Source organism: Periophthalmus magnuspinnatus, chromosome 21 (genome assembly GCF_009829125.3).
Source record: "Periophthalmus magnuspinnatus isolate fPerMag1 chromosome 21, fPerMag1.2.pri, whole genome shotgun sequence".
NCBI lineage: Eukaryota > Metazoa > Chordata > Actinopteri > Gobiiformes > Gobiidae > Periophthalmus > Periophthalmus magnuspinnatus.
The window spans coordinates 28,768,990-28,789,940 of record NC_047146.1 but is presented as its reverse complement, the minus strand read 5'-3'; the positions used below and the strand labels follow the sequence as shown (position 1 = coordinate 28,789,940).

Sequence of the window (20,951 nt, the reverse complement as noted above, 5' to 3'; positions counted from 1 at the left end):
ATAGCATATTTTGCTAAATGTTTAATGCATCTAGCCCACTGTACAGTAGAAGACTCACAGAAATACAGGCACATACCTCAGCTGGCTCTGTGTCCTTCCACTCCTCTTCCCCACTCATCCTCCACTCCTCCCCCTCTTCTCTGCTCATCCTCTACTCCTCTCCATCTCATCTGCTCATCCTCTGCTCATTCTCCATTCTTCAAACCATAAAGCCAGCTTACTTTGAGGGGAGAAAATAAGCTGTCTCATCATTGACTTCTTCCTGTTCTAAAAGAGTTTTTGAGAACTTGTTGATTTTCAAAGTCTCAAGCAGACCGATTGTCATCAGTCTAGGTTCCTCAGATTTCTTGACTGTGTGTGCAGTATGAGCTCAGAGATCAGTCAGCTGTGTCTGGAGGCTCTCTCTCCACTAGCTGAGCACTGCGCCAAGAGTCCAGACAAGGACACACCCCTGTATCACGCCACGCAGCACTTCCTCAAGGTGAGCAACATCTTATACACAGACCTTGCTCCCATAATCCTCTGCACTGTTGGCTAACAGACTGCCCTGCCTTGTTCACAGTTGGTGTTTGACATGCTGCTACTCCAAAAGCACAACACAGAGATGACTGTGGCAGCAGGAGAAGCCTTCTACTCCCTCGTGTGCCTACACCAGGTGAATGTAAACCAGGGGACTCTCCCTGAGACTGTGTGTGTGACCATAGTAAATGAAGTATTAAGATCCAACCAAAGCTGATGCTGGAGCTTCCTTGTGTGCTGACTGCCTTTGTTTGTGTCCAGGTGGAGTACAATGAGCTGGTGCAGACCCTGCTTTCCACACAGAGGGATGCGGTCATCTACCAGCGCCTCGCAGATGCCTTCCGCCAGCTGACGGCCAGCAGCTCCCCTCCCACTATGGACCGCAAGCAGAAACTCGCCTTCCTCAAGAGCCTGGAGGAATTTGTGGCCAATGTGGGCGGCCTCCTGTGTGTGAAATAGCCCTGAGAGCAGTCAGTGGCTGGTCCAACATGCAGACACATATGTGGGTGCTCGCCTGCACACTGCCTGTACAGCAGCCCCACCCCTCACATGAGACATGACACTTTATATTAGACATGTGAGAGGCCAGAGCTACTGGTGTGCTGTGCTACACACAGGAAGTGCATATCCCTGCTGTGGAGTGCACTGAGCAACATTGACACCTCCCCACCCTCCCTCAGCAGCAGCTCTCCTAGTGTACTGCAGTGAGGGCCTGCTCAGCGGGGAAGCCAATAGTTTATTTTTGTAATCCTTTATCAGTTTGACCTCTCCAGACTCTGGCAGTCATGAGAATTCAGGTATAGATGGGGTTTGCCAAGAAATAATGTTCAAACATGGAAACTGATACCATGCAAAGTTCGAAAGAAGAATCACAGGTTTTAAATCAAAGCAGAGGAGACGTTTTCCAGAATGACGACGCAGATGCCAAAATAGATTTACACAGTGTGGTCAGATTGCTTTGTTTAATTTCCATTTCAGCTAAATACATACAAACATTTATGTTAATTTAAAAAAAAATCTGATTATGTAAAAACAGATGGAGGGCAGTAGTGTGCACAACTATTGTAAACAAAATTCAAAAATCTTCAACCTGATGAGTGTTTTCTTTTTCACAACAGAACTATGTTAAGCTGATTTCAGGCTGGATAAGCCAGCTCTACTTGGTTGTTAATTGATGAATATTATTTACAGAGACCTCATATGAATATTAAGGCCAGCACAATCTCACAGGCCCTCCATCTTGGTTTGGAACTGTTGACTAGAATAATGTGTGACACTGTCTTTTCTCTTTCTGCTCATTTTGCAGTTGAATACATTTTTCATATGTCATTTTAAGTTGAAATATCCATAACAACCACTATTGATTAGATTGTAAAGGTGTGCAGTGTAGTGCAGGTTGTGTTCTGTGTTCTGACCCCCGTGGTGCCTTTCGCTTCTGAATGACAAACATGAGTCCAAAGTGCCTGTCATTCACCCAGCACACGGCTACATCTCACCCAACCAAAAAGGACACTAAAGCTGTAAATATGTATTATGAATCTACTAATGTGTTATTGAAAGCGATGGAAATGTTTTTTATATTGCCAATAGAAGTTGCCTCATGTTCAGACTGTGGTGGTATGACTGGTCCATAGGTTTCTGATGGTTTGCAGTATTGTGGCACTGATGGGATGAGTTGAAAGAGATTTGAACTTTACTCAAGTTGCCAGAGGGAGTTTCACCGGTTCTGATTTCAGAGATACACTGGAGTTACGACATCCATGAAGGAGCTGACCACCAGGGCACTGTGGCTCAGAAAACCTGTTTTCCACCAAGTGCACATAAAGTTATTAAAAATGATGTTGCCTTTTATTTTGGTATTAACACATAATTACTGTGGTCTCTATGCTGTCACAAAAAAGAAATTACTAAATGTGCCAAACTGTGCTGAGAAGTGTAAACAGTCACATAAAACAGTATAAAATATTACATTTAAGACCGCATTTCAGACAGCAGGAATCACGCTAACACAGCACACTTTACCATCAACCATCAAGTGTAGAGGTTATGCACATTTTATTTGAAAAATGCTCCTCACCATTCCGAGTGGTAGTGCGTTTATTGCTTAATTTTTGTCAGTTGAGCTATTGTTTTTGCCCCACAATTATCTCCTCAACACACAGGCTTAGAAACATGCTATTTAAGAAGAGAAAGGTTCAGTTCAACTGTGTCTGATCCCAAAAGTTTATACCAGTGAAAAATGTGGTATTCTGCAGTGTCCTTGTTGCTTAGGGTTCATTGGTTTTTCACTAACATTTACTTGATTTTCTTGTTTTAGATGTTAGGTACAAACAAAAAAATTGCATAGATGTAGACTTTTATATTTATTATTAAACTGCAGTAGTTCTTTCACATTTTAGGTGTGTTTTTAGCTCTTAGTGAATTGGAGAACACGGTAGGCGACTTGTTCCAATCAGAGCGACAGTTAGTTTCACCATTTCCGGTGTAATGTAATATCTGAGCTTTTTTCAGGTTGAGCTAAAATGAATAAATAATGACTGATCAGGCAGTGTTCAGGGAGCTGACATGTACTCTAAACAAATGAAGATAAACAACACAGTATAAGGGTCCTTAAAAATAGCATGTGGGCCCTACAAGAATAAATTCGTAACATTTTGACATTAAAATTGTAATTTTATGAGAATAAAGTCAAAGCCAGAAAAAGATGAAATTTTACAAGAAAAAAGTCATAATTTTGCGAGAATAGAGCTGTATACAAAAAATATACTATTTAACCAAAAATTAAGTCGGCATTTAACGATTTAGGACTCGACACCGAATCAAAATGAACCCCAGACTGCAAAGGATGAGTGAAAAGCCTACATAAAGGCCCATTAAGGATAATTTTGAAATACTATTACACATCCCATAAGTTTCTAAGTTATTGGACAGATCTGCACTGCACAGTGCAGTTTAGCTGCCACCTCTCCACTGTTGAATGAAGTAGGCTAGATTTTCTCCCCGTGGAGTGACTGGACGACTCCTCGGTAAAAGCCTGCAGAGCGTAGCCCTCATTGGGCAGGACACAGGCCTGTGCTCTGAGCCGCAAACAGGTGGAGGAGTCTCAGCACATACCCATACTCCTCTTAGCTTCGCTTCTTCATTATTCTGAACATGGGTACTTTGCATGCAATCATCGTTCAAAGATGTGCTCATTGTAGATAACTTCAGCACGTCATTATGGGCTTGTGGAGCCATGCCCCAATTTCACGCACAGATTATAACGTAACCAACCTCTATTGCAACTGCGCTGTCCTGTTTGGCTCCAAATGGTTACAGTTTTGTTTAATACACAGAGCTGAAGCCGGTTTCAGTACCTGATCATGAATTCTTTACACAGAATCGACGCTACATACTGTGCTCACTGTTCCCCAGTACAGGGTCTTTGGCACTTTGTACATCCTGCATCCGTGGATGCTCACTGTACAGTGAAGTACACCGTGTAAACATGAGCTGCCACTGCCTGAGCGTACAGCTCCGCAACACACAAACATGTCTAGACAAGTGTAGAAAGCTCAAAGTGAAGGAAATAGATTTGGTGTTATTCACGCAAAGACTCCTACACCTGCCAGTATCCTGCCTAGGAGCTTTCAGCTATGCACAGAGGCATATGGGTGTCATTTCTGGGGAAATTATTCACCAGTTGTTAATGTTTAAAAGGCCAGCAATATAAAGTTCTGCATCTATCTTATGTAGGTTTTATTTAATCTTTTAACTCAACTTTTAACTCGGAAAATTACACCTTTATTCTCATAAAATTGTATATATTTATTTTTATTTATTTAACCTTTATTTTACCAGGTAGGTCGGTTGAGAACCAATTCTCACTTTCAATGACGACCTGGCCAAGAAGCAGAAATTTCAACATACAACAGAATAACATCCATACAGGCAAAGACAAGACAAAACAATAACACTAAGACAGTTACTATTTTCCACTATTTACATATATACACATAGGTGAGCAGAGTTTAAAAACAGAGAAACAAGTACATTGGTCGCGTACTATAGATTTTATTGAGTTGATGAATGGAGCTATTGGTATCATAGTACTAAGTTTTAGAGTTTTTTGTAGATTGTTCCAGTCGTTGGGGGCAGCGAACTGAAATGATGATTGACCAAAGGATGTACGGACTCGTGGGGTGATCATGGTGATAATGTTACTGGAACGTAGGTTATGTGTGTTATCAGAAATATTGATGAGTGAGCGAAGATAATGAGGGGTTTTACCAATTAATGTTTTATAGATGAATTTGTACCAATTTATTAATCTGCAGGAGTGAAGTGACGGCCAGTCAACCTGTGAGTACAGATGACAGTGATGGGTAGTGAAAGGGGCACCTGAGAAAAAACGGATTGCTGAGTGATAAATGACATCAAGTTTATGGAGGAGAGTTTTTGATGCTGACCTGTAGATGATGTCACCGTAATCAAAGATAGGGAGAATTGTAATTTTGACAAGGGTGTGTTTTGCGGAATGGGTAAATGAGGATTTATTGCGATATAGAAAGCTGATTCTTGATTTGACTTTGGAAAGTAATGTGTTAATGTGAATATCAAAAGAAAGTGTATTGTCAAGCCATATGCCTAAGTATTTGTAAGAATTTACTAGTTGTAGATGTGTGCCGTCTAGGGATGAGATGTTGGCGTGGTAGGGAATCTGAGGTAAATTTTGGTTGAAAATCATATATTTCATTTTGGTTGTGTTTAAAAGAAGACGAAGGTTGGAAAAGGCGTGTTGGAGACTGGTGAAACTGTTTTTTTAAAGAGCGGAGGGCTGTGTTAAGGCACGGGCTGGATGTGTACAGAATGGTGTCGTCAGCGTATAAATGTATGTGGGAGGCGCCAGCAGCAGAAACTACGTTATTAATGTAGATTTTAAAAAGGGTTGGTCCTAGTATGGACCCTTGAGGAACCCCTGTGGTCAGGGTTAGGGGGTCAGAATGATGCCCCTCAGCTCGCACCAACTGAGTGTGTCCCGAGATGTAACTCCTAAACCATGCCAGGCACTTCTCTGAGAAGCCTATCTGCTGAAGTCTGCTGAGTTGTGATCTACTGAATCAATGGCTTTAGCCAAGTCCACAAAGACAGCCACACAATATTCTTTTTTATCTATGGCACTTATGATGTAATTTAAAACCCTAAGTGTCCCAGAGATACACCTGATAGGTTCACCTTTAACCTAAGTTACAGTTCAAAAGAGAAGAGAAGACAAGAGAGATTATTTTGTCTCAATATTGAAGAGAAAGGACGGGGAGGCAAAACCTTCAGTTACAACCTCCTTACCCCTTCTGAAGTCTCCACCGCCTTTCACCTCCTTTTATTAGATTTAGGAACCCTGGTTACAAATGCACTGCCCACTCTCAAGGGGAAGGAGAAATATATTTACCAAGCAGTGCGTAAAACAATTTACGAAACACAAATAAAATTACATTCTGTTCCTGCATTTCTCGAGGTTATTCCTTTTTGCACAAACACCCTCCCAAGTTGTTTCATGGACAAGGTTTTGCAAGTTCGCAGTGACCTCGACCTCTCCCGTGTGGTCCTATCAATTTCATAAGACATTTTCTGCAAGACTCAAGAACAGATATTAGTGCAGATTACATAGTTAATATAATGAATATAATAAGAGTGAACATTACATTACCTTTAAGATGCACAGTGAGATTAATAAACATAACTTGAATATATATATCTTGAATCCATCAACACCCATGGCCAGTTCTAAAGCCAGACTGCTTATCCGTAAGGATGCTATGGGTTTCGAGATATTGTGTAAGCTGGTGATTGATTAGTTTTTCAATGACTTTGGAAAGGCAAGGCAGGATGGAGATAGGCCTGTAGCAGTTAAGGTCTAGACTATCACCCCCTTTGAAGAGTGGAGTGATTGCTGCTGACTTCCACTCCAGGGGTAGCTCACCGGATTGTAGTGAGAGGTTAAACAGGTGAGTAATAGGTGCCACGATGATGGGTGCTGCTAACCGCAGAAAGAAGGGATCCAATGTATCCAGCCCAGCAGCTTTATGAGTGTCCAACTTAAGAAGCTCCCTGAGCACATCATTCTCTTGTAGGAGTTGGAATACAAAAGGAAGGACGGTTGAAGTGAGGGAGTTATGATTAGGTAATAAGTCAGAGGAACTGACCAAAGCAGTGGGCATGGCAGTAGTGAAAGCATGACCAGCTTGGATGAAATGTTTATTGAGCATATTTACCATGGTGGCCTTGTCTGAAACTATAATCTCCTCGGATTCAATTGCAATTGGCAAATGTGCAGATGAATTTTTATTTTCCATAGTTTTAACTGTCTGCCAGAATTTTCTAGGGTTTGAGCTACATTTTAGGAATTGATTTTTATAGTATTCAGATTTTGCCTTTCTGATTGATTGTGTGCAACGATTCCTGGCTGATTTGAAGGACTGCCAATCAATAAGGGTCTTGGATGCCCTAGCTTTGTGCCAGAGTGTGTGTTTGAGACGGATCAGCTCAGTCAGCTCAGTGCTGATCCAGGGGCTGAAACGATTTTTAATTCTGACCATTTTTAAGGGGGCGTGTCTGTTCAGGATAGAGATGAATGTGTTTTTGAAATGAGACCATGCATTCTCAACAGATAGAATAAGGTTAATTCTGTGCCATTTTTCTTCTGCCAGATCATGCAAGAAGGCTTGCTCATTAAAGTTTTTAAGATGTCGTTTATAGATGGTTAATGGAGGAGACTTAATATTTGTACCATTTCTTATGCAAACAATACTGCAATGATCACTGAGACTCTGGCAGAAAACTGCAGATGTGTACTTTGACGGTCTGTTAGTGACAATGACATCAATTAGGGTTCCTTTTTCATGCAAAGATTTACTGATGAATCTGGTGGGAGCCTCAACAATTTGAGAGAGATTTAAGGCATCCAGTTGGAGTTGCACCGAGGTAGGTGGATTAAGCAAATCCCAGTTCAAGTCACCTAGCAACAAAAATTCAGAGGATGTGTATGGGGCAATGAGTTCACTGAGGGCAGATAGGGCACAGGCAGGGGCAGATGGTGGTCTATAACAGCCAGCTACATTGATAGAATAATTGAGAGACGGATAGTCAGTACTAGCAGCTCAAACTGTTTGGACACAGATCTAGACAGTAGGACAGAGCATTGCAAACTGTCCTTACAGTAAATGGTGACTCCACCGCCTTTAGTAAGTCTGTCCTGTCTGAAGATATTGTATCTAGAAAGAGCTACAGCTGTATTAGGCACAGATTTTTTAAGCCAAGATTCTGAAATGACCAAAACATCAGGGCTAGCAGACTGGACATATACTTGCAATTCGTCCAACTTTGGAAGAAGACTTCGGATGTTTAAATGCATTAGACCGAGACTTTTACGGCTACAAAAACTATCGTATGTAATTTGACTTTAAAAGTGTTTTTAGATAGAGGAGTAACAACAGAGGGAAGAGAGATATTAGTGAGGGAGCTATGGTCAGGACCTGGGTTGGGCTGAATGTTACCTGAAATCAGTAACAAAAGGACAATTAATCATTTTGTTTAAAATATTTGCTAATGTGACCTTTTCTAATGTTCTTGTCTGGGACAGAAATATAAGCACAACTAAAAGGAATGACAAAATTGTCCTGTAGGGCAAGGACACACATTAGATGGGTCAGATCCAAGAAATCAGGACAAGGGATGAAGGGTGATGGTGCATCTCCTTTTGGATGTATTTCACAGGTTCCCCTGCCTGGCAGAACAGGAGTGTAAAATGTATAGTAACATTTGTGTTCATGATGTAGGCCATCAATAATGTGTAAAAATAGTAACCACGATGTAATCAGGAGGCATGGCATTGTTTGTCACGTGTCCTTCGAGCCTGTCCAGTAGAAATCCAGTAGCTGTAATCCGGTTCGTGTTTCACGTTGATTTCCCCATCGGGGGGATTCAATGAGGATCCGATCCGCGCAGGTCACAAACCAGGGAGGCGTGCCAGAAAAAATTTTGACTATATTCTTGTAAAATTACAACTTTAATGTCAAAATGTTACGATTTTTTTATTTTTATTTTTTAAAGTGGCCCTTATACTTCATTGTAAAGATGGCGAAACACTACCGTACATCCCAGCAAGTCAGAGCCAATCAAAAGTAAGAAAACTGTAGGTCCTGTCTACATCGTAGTGGTTCAAGGGCTTGTTCCGAATAATTTGGATTATAGCTTCTAGGTCCTCGATCCTAACAACTAACTTCTTTACCTTTGGAGCTACGTCTTAGGGCAACCAAAAGAGTCCTATGCAGAAAGAAGATTGTCGACATATGCCGGTCTGTGGCCCCGGAGACGGGCCTTTGCTTTGCGTCCACAACCTTTGCTTGTGGACACCAAGAATTTCTAATTTGCACTGAAGACCCCGAGAAAAAATATTGAAAGACTGCTCAGTAGCACCACCTCAAAAATCAATTTACAATGCTCTAGTGGGAGCAGGACCAAGAAAAATGTCATCGTAGACAAATAAGACTTAGCATCAAAAACAGCGCTGTCCTGTTTATGTAAACAAAAAAATAATTATGGCCCTACCCTAAACCCTACATGAAGACAGCCATACTGGATCAAACGCAGGATTGATAAAATCAGTCTGACATCTCCAACAGTTTTCATCAAAAACATTTCAGATTGGGCCAACAGACACAAAACCCATGTGCAATAATAGGTTATCAATTACATTTACATTTAAAATAAAATGTTGGGTGTGGTAATGGTGATTTTTCAACAAAATGTCACTTTTTGGAAAAATTAAAAATATTCTTTCACAGTCAGATTTGAATGGACCCAATGAAGCGCTTGTGCACATTTCTGAGCTGGGCGCGATGACATGCAAAATAGGGCTCTTTGAAAATAGCTCTTTACCGCCTCCTTCAAATTTTATATAAAAAAAAATATATATATTATTATATTATATTATGGCCCTGCTGTAAATCACACTGGACGTCAGCCATATTGGGTCAAACTATGATGTCCAAAATCTAGACCTCATACTTTACCAAACTTGTCCTAGGGTTTTTAATCCAACATACTTCAAACTGAGGTAGCATCATCAGGACATATCTGGGGTCAAAAGTTGTTCACAGAAGTCTGTGTGTGTGGTCATGACAAGCTCTTCACGAAGCAGCCATCTTGAAAAGCTTAAAATTCCCTGTAATTTGCAAAAATTGTTGGATCTGAACAAACCAAATGTAGCATTTGTGTGTTCAATTTCATCCCTTCTGACCACCAGAGATGGTGCTTCAAGCACTGAATGATCATCCTTGCACCTGTGCTGGTCGAGAATTAATAACAACATATGTGATCTTCAGGTGGCGTACGTACAGCTATCAATCAATCAAACTTTTTTGTATAGCACTTTACAACAGCAAAAACTGAACCAAAGTGCTTTTCAAGTGCATTAAAATGTAAAAACAACAACAAAAATTCTATATACAAAACAACAAACAATAAAAACAGTCATTAGCTGAAGGCAATTGTGAACAAATGAGTCTTCAGCTTGGCTTTAAACAGAGACAAAGAAGTGACTGAGCGTAACTCCAGGGGCAAAGAGTTCCAAAGTCTGGGACCAGCCACAGAAAATGAATGGTCACCCCACTGTTTCCTTTTGGTTCTAAGGACCTCCAGCAGGTGTTGACTGGCAGACCGCAGAGCTCTGTTGGGCATATGAGCCGTTAAGAGCTCGCAAAGATATAAAGGTGCAAGACCATGCAGAGCTTTAAAAACAAACATTAAAAGTTTAAAATCAATCCTGAAATAAACTGGGAGCCAGTGGAGGGAGTACAGAACCGGGGTAATGTGACTATGTTTGCGAGTATTTGTCAGAAGTCGGGCTGCAGCGTTTTGAACTAATTGCAAGCGTTGGAGAGTGTAATGATTTATTCCAATATAAAGAGCATTACAATAGTCAATCCTGAAACTGAAAGCATGCATGGCCTTTTCCATGTCAGCTTGACAAAGAAATGGTTTTACTTTTGCCAGGATATAGCTATATAGTCACGTGACCCGGAAGCACAGTCCCTTTTTTTCTTCTCATGCTTAGGTTGAGTGTGTTGTGGCTCCTTGCAGATACTGCTTTGTTCTACAACTTTTTGCCTTTTTTAGCAGCTTATTATTTAGACGTTCCGTGGTCTGTGGTTGAAGTATATCACAGTCAGGGTAGCAAGTGTGACTTGTCCCTCAGGGGCTAGTAACTCCCTGACACTGGTGAGGTGCACGTTTCATGGTAAGTAGTTTCTGCATTATTTAATTGGAAACGATGCCGGGTTCAGTGGAGCTGAATTATACTTGCTGCCGTTTTCGGTTCAGCTTGACTCTTGTTTTGCTTGCTATTGCTGCATTCAGCCAAGTTATCATTTTAGAACTGTTTCTTTTGCATGATATTTCGATCCTTCAGTGGCATGTTCTAATTTAACTAATAGCAGCAGTGATTACTATTCGCTTCAAACTGACAATGGACATGATTTATCCCCCTTATGCAGCATTATGCCTAGATCCTTGTGTGCTGATGCCCTGGCTGTGTTTGGGGGATCTGGGACCTTGGTGGCCTCTGATATACAGGAGACTACTCAGTTGCTGGGAAGCAGGAAGGTGGTGAGAAAGAGCTCTGCTGTTGTCGGCACTTTCCCTTTTCCGCATAAGCATAGCAAAGGGGATTGCTTTGCTGGGTTATCCTCTGGGTTATCTCCTTGAGTCCATGGAGACTTGCGATGGCGGTCAGGGGGTTGCTCAGTGGGATGTGTTTTTGGTTTATGAGGACAAACTTTTCTGTGGCAGTGTCAGATACTTACTTTCATTATACTGACCCCCGTTTGGATGTATCAGAGTTAAGATCATGCAACACATTTGGATGCACTTGCTACTCAGCAGAAAAAAAACAAGCAAAACAAACAAGTATGTCCTTATAAAACATAAAAAGCAGGTGCAGGTATGTGTATAAAAGTTTGTCACCAGATTAATAAATTGTGACTGTGTCACCAACGTATCCAGTTTTGCTTTTCCTTGGAGTGTATTTGCTCACGCAGTTATTCACAAAGTGGTGAACCTCACCCCATTCTTGCTTGTGAATGACTGAGCCCTTCGAGGATTCTCCTTTTATACCTATTCATGACACTCGCCTGTTTCCAATTAACCTGTTCACCTGTGGAATGATCCAAACAGGTGTATTTTAAGCATTCCTCAACTTTCCCATTCTTTTGTTGCCCCTGTCCCAACTTTATTGGAATGTGCTGCAGACATCAAATTGAAAATTAGTGAATATTTGCATAAAAACAATAAAGTTTATCAGTTTTTAACATTAAATATCTTTGTAGTTTATTCAGTTCAGTATATGTTGAAAATGATTTGCAAATCATTTTCTGTATTTTTTTTTAAGTTTTACACAGTGTCCCAACTTCATTGCAATTGGGGTTGTACATGCCTGATGGTCTGATACTAAAGCGTTCTCTAAACTGACACCTGATGGAAGTCTTCTTGCTGCCATGCAGGACACGCCTAAGTTTGGTCTGGGTCACATGCCTGTGATTGAACCAGCTGTGGTCTGCCTTATTGTGACTCCAGAGGAGAGTCTGAATCCCAATGCCATGTGCTCGAGACCTCAAAGCTGGGCTACTAATGAATTACTGTGCAAGGTCTACAACTCCGGGGCGTTCATGGGTCACACTGGCAGCTCCCTGTCCCACTTATTGTTGGGCCTAATGACTTTACTGGAGGCTTGTAGCGCCAATGGGGCTATGCAAGGCTTGGTCGACACTTCTCTTCAAGGATTTTCTTTTATGGCACCAGCTGACCCAGGTGTATGGGCATGTCTGGTTAGCACAATCTCTCTTGATGGAGACTTGTAGGAGGACTTTGAGGGCATTACCTTTGTTTCCAGGTGATTTTTTTGTAGAGGCTGGTCTGGAGGCTCTGCAACGGACAGCACAGGCCTCTCAGACTAGACATCAGCTGGTAGGCCTTCACAGAGGAGTTCCTACACTGTGCCACCAAGCCCATTTGTGGCTCCTCTGCAATCCTTTCCAAGGTCTGGCCAGTTCTAGGATGATTGAAGGTCTAAGTGAAATTCACAGGCAGCCGGTCAGTTACTTCACCCCGAAACAGCTCCAGTACATGGCTGCCAACACCCCAGACATTCAGGTGCTGACTACCTTATGACAGGAATACCAATTACAGTTCTGATGCTGGCCTCCTGTTTATGGCCAGGCGCCAGCACTTTCCTCAGGCGAATGGCTCACAACCTTTGATTTGAAGGATGCTTACTTTCATGTGCCAGTCTCACACAATCCCTGGAAGTTTCTTCATTTTGCTTCAGGATCCTCCCATTTGGGCTGTCCCTAATACACAAGGTGACCCACATGGGTCAACATCATCATGGGGATGTTCCGAGTGGGAGAAGCGATACTTTCAGCTCTGGGTAGGTTGATTACAGTCTCCAGTATAGTTTAATTGGGGCTACTTTTATTACAGCCTATAGGCTGGATCTAACTCAGTTTGCCCACAGACACAAGAGACCGTGTGTGTCTCCTCAGTGTCTTTGTCTCAGTGGTGAGACGTACATAGGATCCTGGAGGGGGTCCTGCTCGGGTCTCTGCCGTTACTGAGGGAGGTTGTGTATACAGATGCATTCTTCAGGGGTTGGGCGCAACATAACAAGGTCAAGTGGTACAGGGGACATGGATCTAGAGTTTGGTTGGGGAACACATAAATGTGCTGGAGTTAATGGCTGTGTACTTGCCCCTGTACCATTTTCTGCTGAACCTACTAGGCAGGCATGTGCTTGCACATTTGAACAACACATCAGTGGTTTACCATATAAATCAAATGGTCTCTGTTGTCTCTGTCCCTTGGAATCCTAGTGTCTTTGTGAGACGGTCAAGGGACTGTGCCTCTGGAGTCACGTGACTATATAGCCTCACAGGGTGACTGGAAGATCACACGTGAATTTGTTATTAATTCTCAATCTGCGCATGCACAGGAGTGACCATTCAGTACTGGAAGCACCACCTCCAGGATTCAGTTACATACGTAAGTTTAGTTTTGATGACTTTTTCATAATGACCTGTGAATTAAACTTCTATCAAAAAATTTAGACAAAATTTAGTCCATCGATGCACCTTAGATAGAATATATTAAGCTAGAAGATGTCCAGAAAAAAATTAAGTCCTTGATGCACCTCGCATGAACAAGGATTTAAAAAGTAGTAGAGCCATAGTGAGATGAAGATAATATCTAGGTTAAAAAAATAAAAAATAAAGAATCACCTAAGGGATGCATAGAGGTGTATTCAGCTCGCTGACAATTTTTAGAGAATGAGAAAATGAAGCAGAAACAATCCAAGGGTGGAATGATATCGGAAAGAGCCCCTGATTTGTGTGCCATCAATCACCAATATGCCACCAAAAAGAAGCTTAACACCAGAGGAGTTCGAGGAAATAAAAGCTTCCCTTGATTACCTGCTGTCAGTGAGCAGCAGACACAGCTCTTGTCTCTGCTGGAGTTGGTGAGCAAACTGTGAATCCAGAGCAAAGAAAAGGACCGGCGCTTCAGGGATTTGGAGAGGCAAGCGGACAAGCTGGAACAATATACTTGTATGAACAACGTGATGATCACTGGGATTAAAAAGTCAAGCCACGGAGACCGTCAGGGTGCAGCCCAGTGAGGAAGAGATGTGCTCGATGGAGCAACAGGTGGCTTCCTACCTCCAAAGCAAGGGGATAGAGGTTGACCTGGAGCACATCGAGGCCTGTCACTCGCTGCCCTCAAAGAACAACGAACAACCAGCCGTCATAATGAGATTTGTGAATTGAGGTGGCTCAGGCATCTGCTCAGGATGCCTCCTGGACGCCTCCCTAGGGAGGTGCTCTGGGCATGTCCCACCGGGAGGAGGCCCTGGGGAAGACCCAGGACACGCTGGAGGGACTATGTCTCTCAGCTGGCCTGGGAACGCCTTGGGATCCCACCGGACGAGCTGGAGGATGTGTCTGGGGTGAGGGACGTTTGGGAGTCCCTGCTTAGACTGCTGCCCCCGCGACCCGGCCCCGGATAAGCTGAAGAAAATGGATGGATGGATGGATGGATCAATGCACAAAATAAGGTAGCACATGACTCTATATATCCCTTATGAACAATATGCCTACATCAAATATATCTACACCATCAAACAGCAATAATTTGAACATGCTACAGAGAATCCTCCATCACAATCAAATGTAACTGGAAATTTTAAGTCCGACACTCTATCTGAGATTGACCCAGATAACAACTTTCTCTTCAAGCTGTAATTATTTTACTCAAGAACAATATAACAATAAGATAAACTGTGAGGGGAAACTGTCAATAACATATTTTAATAGTAAGAGTATGTATATTAATTTCAATTCTATCAAAGAGTATCTGCAACAATTCATTTGTTCTTTCAGTATCATGGCTATTATGGAAACCTGGTTTAACCCAAGACAGAGAAATACAATTTTGTCTAGATGATTATGAATTAAGATAAATGAACAGAGAAAGTAAAATAGGAGGTGGGGTTACCTTATTCATCCATAAATCTGTATCATTTAGCCTGTTAACCCATCTGTCACTTTCAATAGAAGAAACAATGGAATGTTTAACTGTTGAGATTCATAATAAGAAGAAAAATATTGTTGCAAGTTGTGTGTATTGTTCACCTGATTCAAACATCAAAGCTTTTGCTGAACTGAGAAATAGTTTACTGTTAATCATAAACTATTATTTATCTGTGGTGACTTCAACATTGACCTTCTGAATCCAACTAGACAAAAGGCAACAGATGATTTTTCTGACAGTGTCAGTTGGTCCCTATATCCAGCAATAACCAAATCAAGCAGAATAATGTCACCAGTACAACAATTGATAACATCATTACTAATATTATGGGAAACCAAACAACTAGTGGCTTGTTAATGTGACATCACTGATCACTTACCTGTCTTTACTCTCTAGGACTGTGAATTCAATAAAATCAAAGAGGACAAGAAGGTGATTTATAAACATACAAGAAGTGAAGAGACCATTAATGCTTTTGACAATAGTTTAAAAGAACAGGACTGGATCTCAGCCTTTAGAGAAACAAATGTAGACTGAATGTATGACAACTTCTTGAACATATTTCAATCTCTGTATAATAAACACTGTCAAGTAAAAGAATATTAAAAAAAAACAAAAACACAAACTATCAAAAAGCCCTTGGCTTACCAAAGGAATATTAATATTATGCTTATATATATATATATATAAATAAATCTTTATAAATTGTTTATCAAACTAAAAACTAAAGATGCTGAACAAAGATACAAGACATATAACAATAAATTAAACAGATATAATTGGAACTTATAAAAGAATACTATATATATATCAATATAAAGAGAACCTGGGACCTACTAAATAGTGTAATTAAACAGGAATCAAAAGATATGTATCCCAGTTATTTTGATGATGTAAATTGGGATAATCACAACATGAAGAATATAGTAACGGTTTTATTATATTTTTTTGGTAAATATTGGCCCAGAGCTGTCTGCTGAATTTTTTCTCTCCGCAACGAGAAGTCAAATATGTTGTTCAAAAATGTAAAAACATTTTCTACAGATTGTCATGATATTGACATGTCATTGGTTAAAAAAAAGTCATAGATAACATTGTAAAGCCCCTAACCCATATTTGTAATGCATCTCTTTAGTCTTCCGTTTCCCAAGCAAAACGAAAATTGCAAAAGTGATACCACTATTCAAAAATGGAAATTAACTGTCGTAAAGGCAGGCAGAACGGACCAAACAGTGCAAGACTCGGGCAAGATTTACAGTGTTTATTTACAATTTGTGAGTTAAAGTTCAAACATAGGAATAGATCTGGCGGGGAGCAGGGGACAGAGTCCAGGGCAGGAGCGGGCGGAGCGGGCGGCTGTGGGACAGGAAGCTACGCGGGAGCAAAGAGTAATAAATAGTTTTTCCAGGGACGGGAGAAGCGGGAGCGGAGACAAGGCGACCAGAGCCAAGATGGGGAGCAGGGTGCAGAGCAGGGTTCAGCGAGGCAGAGTGTAGGAGACAAGAGGAGACGAGACTTTACCAGGTCGGGAAGGCAGGGTAGGAGCTGAGCCGGGAGTGCAGGAGCTGGGAGGGTCCAGAGAACCGAATCTGGAGAACAGCATAAAAATCCAAATGAGCGGGATGCAAAAAGACAAAATGGCAAAGGCAAGACAAGCAAGAGCATTCACATGAACACACGAACGATCTGGCACCGAGTGTCTGCTCCTGGCCCCTCTTATCCACGGCAGGTGGCGTTGATTACGCTGATGAGCTGCAGGTGCGCGTGGGAGGAGCCAGGAGCTCAGCCCAGCTCTGACTTCGGCAGGTGGGGGAGGGAAGGAACAAGGTAGGAGACAAAACAAGGACAGGAACAGTACGGATCGTGACATTAACATAGTTTCACAAATTAGAGACCAATTTCACTGTTGCCTCGGTTCTCCAAAATTCAAAAAAAAAAAATTCATATCTCAGCTAGAAAAGTTTGTTGACAGACATCAAATAATAAAGAGCAAAAATAACCACTTCCATGGCAATAATTGAAGCAGTAGAAAGAAATCACTGGACCAAAAGAAGTATGCTGTTGGTATCTTTATTGATCTGAAAAAAGCATTCGACACAATTAATCATTCAATCCTGCTAAAGAAACTTGAAAGATATGTTATCAGATGAGTAGCTGGGGACTGGCTAAGAAATAATTTAGATTATAATGAGCTTGTTGGCACTATGAATGTGGAATTAAAGTAAATAAAACAATGGATGGATACAAACAAACTGTCATTAAATCTAAGTAAAACCAAAGTAATGACCTTTTGGTGACCATAAAACCTACCCAGAATTACAAATAAATATTGGATGTACAAATTGAAAATGTGTTTGAGAATAAATTCCTTGAAGTAATTATGGACAGCAAATTATCATGGAAAGCCCACATCTCGCATATAGTAACTAAAATAGCAAAGAGCCTCTCAATTATAAATAAAGCAAAACAATATCTTGATCATGATGCACTCCGTACATTATACTGCTTACTTGTTCTTCCTTATTTCACATATTGTGATAAAATATGGGGAAATTATTACCAATGCTCAACTAACCCCAATATTATTATTGCCAAAACAAGCAGTAGGGATCATTCACAAGGATGGTTTTCTAGATAATACTCACATCTTTTCATCCAGTCCTAATTATAAAAACATTCCTGACATTGTAAAATATTATACTGTAATTATATTGTTCAAATCCTTTAATAGGTTATTACCATGTAACGTGCAAAAGTGTTTTGCTTTTAAAGAGCAAACTTACAATTTGAGAGGCCAAGGAAAATTTATACTACCTAATGTTTGAACCATTCGTAAAAGTTCTTGTGTGACTGTATGTCGGGGTGAAACTGTGAAATGCTCTGGATTTAAAACAAAAGCAATGCCAAAGTACTCATACATTTAGGTTTTCATATAAAGACATGGTCTGGTCGGAATACAAAGAAAGGCCAGTTTAAATTTAACCTCTTTGGACCACATATGTGGACAACACATTTTGGGTTGTCTAGGCCACGATGTTTAGAATATTTAATTTTTTTTTTTTTTTTTTGTGAATGTACACGTCTTCCTGCACCTGTCAGCAGCACTTCACATCACATGAGACACATGGTTCCAAGAGGAACAATTGTAGTTTCTCATTTTGTTTTTACATTCAGAACAAATGTTGTTGTGTTCAGGGTCTTAATAAATAGTTTTTGCAAATAATTATTCAAATGTTTTATCAAAATGATTAAAATGTCCACATATGAGGACATTTGTTTTACATCACTTTTCTCAGAAACTACATAATGTAGAAAAATAATTCTTTGTATTTACACTCATCAGGTCCCAATCAGCCCAAATAACAAAGAGAAATGAATAAAGCATGTCATGCAAGAGCTCGGGTCTTAGGAGGATGAAGTCATACTGCACTTTCTCTGTATTGGCGTTGGTTCTACCTTATGCTTATTGTTTCCTTACCATTGCTGTATTCTTGTTCTTACCATTGTTGGTATGTTTTTCTTTCTGTTACAATTTAGAATTGCCTCCTGTTATCCATAGTAACCCTGTATGTCGAAATTATTGTCAGTGACCTTTTGCTGCATTTGAATTGAATGAGTCTATGTGTATGTATGTGTATTCTTGTATGTGTGTGCATGTATGAGTATTTTTAAGTGTATATATACAGTGAGGCAAATAAGTATTTGAACACCCTGTGATTTTGCAAGTTCTCCTACTTAGAAATCATGGAGGGGTCTGAAATTTTCATCTTAGGTGCATGTCCACTGTGAGACACATAATCTAAAAAAAATCTGGAAATCACATTGTATAATTTTTAAAAATAATTAATTTATATGTTACTGCTACAAATAAGTATTTGAACACCTGTCTATTAGCTAGAATTCTAACCCTCAAAGACCTGTTAGTCCACTTAAAAAAAAAAAAGTCCACCTCCGCTCCACTTATTATCCTAAATTAGAAGCACCTGTTTGAGGTTGTTAGCTGCATAAAGACACCTGTCCACCCCATACAATCAGTTAGACTCCAAGACCAAAGAACTGGCAAAATGCTCAAGAGACAAAATTGTAGACCTCCACAAGGCTGGAAAGAGCTACAGGACAATTCCCAAGCAGCTTGGTGAAAAAAGATCCACTGTTGGAGCAATTATTAGAAAATGGAAGAAGCTAAACATGACAATCTCCCTCGGACTGGGGCTCCATGAAAGATCTCACCTCGTGGGGTATCAATGATCCTAAGAAAGGTGAGAACCCAGAACTACACGGGAGGAGCTGGTCAATGACCTGAAAAGAGCTGGGACCACCGTTTCCAAGGTTACTGTTAGTAATACACTAAGACGTTATGGTTTAAAATCATGCATGGCACGGAAGGTGCCATGCACGTGCTGGACATGTGCTGCTTAAACCAGCACATGTCCAGGCCTGTCTTAAGTTTGCCAGTGACCATTTGGATGATCCAGAGGAGTCATGGGAGAAAGTCATGTGGTCAGATGAGACCAAAATAGAACTTTTTGGACTTAATTCCACTCGCCATGTTTGGAGGAGGAAGAATGATGGGAATGAGAACACCATCCCTACTGTGAAGCATAGGGGTGGTAGCATCATGCATTGGGGGTGTTTTTTTTGCACATGGGACAGGACAACTCAGTTAGAGCATTGAAGATGGGTCGTGGCTTGGTCTTCCAACATGTCAATGACCCGAAGCACACAGCCAGGATAACCAAGCTCCGTAAGATATCAAGGTTCTGGAGTGGCCTAGCCAGTCTCCAGACCTAAACTCAATAGAAAATCTTTGGAGGGAGCTCAAACTCCGTGATTCTCAGCGACAGCCCAGAAACCTGACTGATCTAGAGAAGATCTGTGTGGAGGAGTGGGCCAAAATCCCTCCTGCAGTGTGTGCAAACCTGGTGAAAAACTACACCAGGTTTGCACAGACTGCAATTGCAAATAAGGCAAACAAATTGCCTCTGTAATTGCAAACAAATATTAACATTGATTTTCTCAGGTGTTCATATACTTATTTGCAGCAGTAACATACAAATAAACTATTTAAAAAATCATACAATGTGATTTCCAGATTTTTTTTTAAAGATTGTCTCTCACAGTGGACATGCACCTAAGATGAAAATTTTCCCCACAATGTACTGTCCCCACTACTGTTCTGCATAGGTCTGAATCCCCTCTGCCAAATCATCAGCAACACTGGCTATGGATACTGACTCAGGAATGGGGCTACCATCAGTGACCTCCTCTACATGGATGACGTCAATCTGCACGCTAAGAATGAGCGAAAAAGGAACATGAGAAACTAGAGAAATACCAGGGGCTCAAAGAAGAGCTAGAGAAGGCCTGTAAGGTGGCTACAGAAGGAGGAGTGGCAACAGCAGATCCCAGGAAAAATATCAGCCATGTCAGTCCAGAAAAGTGCAGTACTAGGAACAGCAAAGATACTGTGCAGAACCCTCAAGCTCCCAGTCCTGAGAGAGAGAGAGAGAGAGAGAGACTGAGAGAGAGAGAGACTGAGAGAGAGACTGAGAGAGAGACTGAGAGAGAGACTGAGAGAGAGACTGAGAGAGAGACTGAGAGAGATACAGAGGCTTGCATATTCATCCCCCTAGAACTTTTTTACATATTGTCACGTCACAGCCACAAATTTAAATACATTTTCTTAGCATTTTATGTGAATGAGCAACACAATATGGCACACAAGTGTGAAGTGTAAGGAAATTTTACAAGATTTACAATTTTTTTTTTTTACAGTAAAAAACTTATAAGTGCAGCATGCAAAACTATTCAGC

The 20,951-nt window shown here is 40.9% G+C and overlaps 1 protein-coding gene and 1 long non-coding RNA gene across 2 annotated transcripts in view; one reads left to right on the top strand and one right to left on the bottom strand.

Moving 5' to 3' along the window:
• Window positions 1-2,398, top strand: part of xpo4 (exportin 4) — a 79,822-nt gene extending 77,424 nt beyond the window's left edge. Inside the window, exons 22-24 of the mRNA XM_033986799.2 lie at window positions 364-481; window positions 563-655; window positions 781-2,398. Coding sequence (XP_033842690.1) covers window positions 364-481; window positions 563-655; window positions 781-978 — 409 coding nt within the window. The 3' untranslated portion in view covers window positions 979-2,398. The remainder of the gene's footprint in view (window positions 1-363; window positions 482-562; window positions 656-780) is intronic.
• LOC129457312 (uncharacterized) overlaps window positions 1-20,951 on the bottom strand; it is a 348,575-nt gene that overhangs the window by 218,084 nt on the left and 109,540 nt on the right. The window lies entirely within an intron of this gene.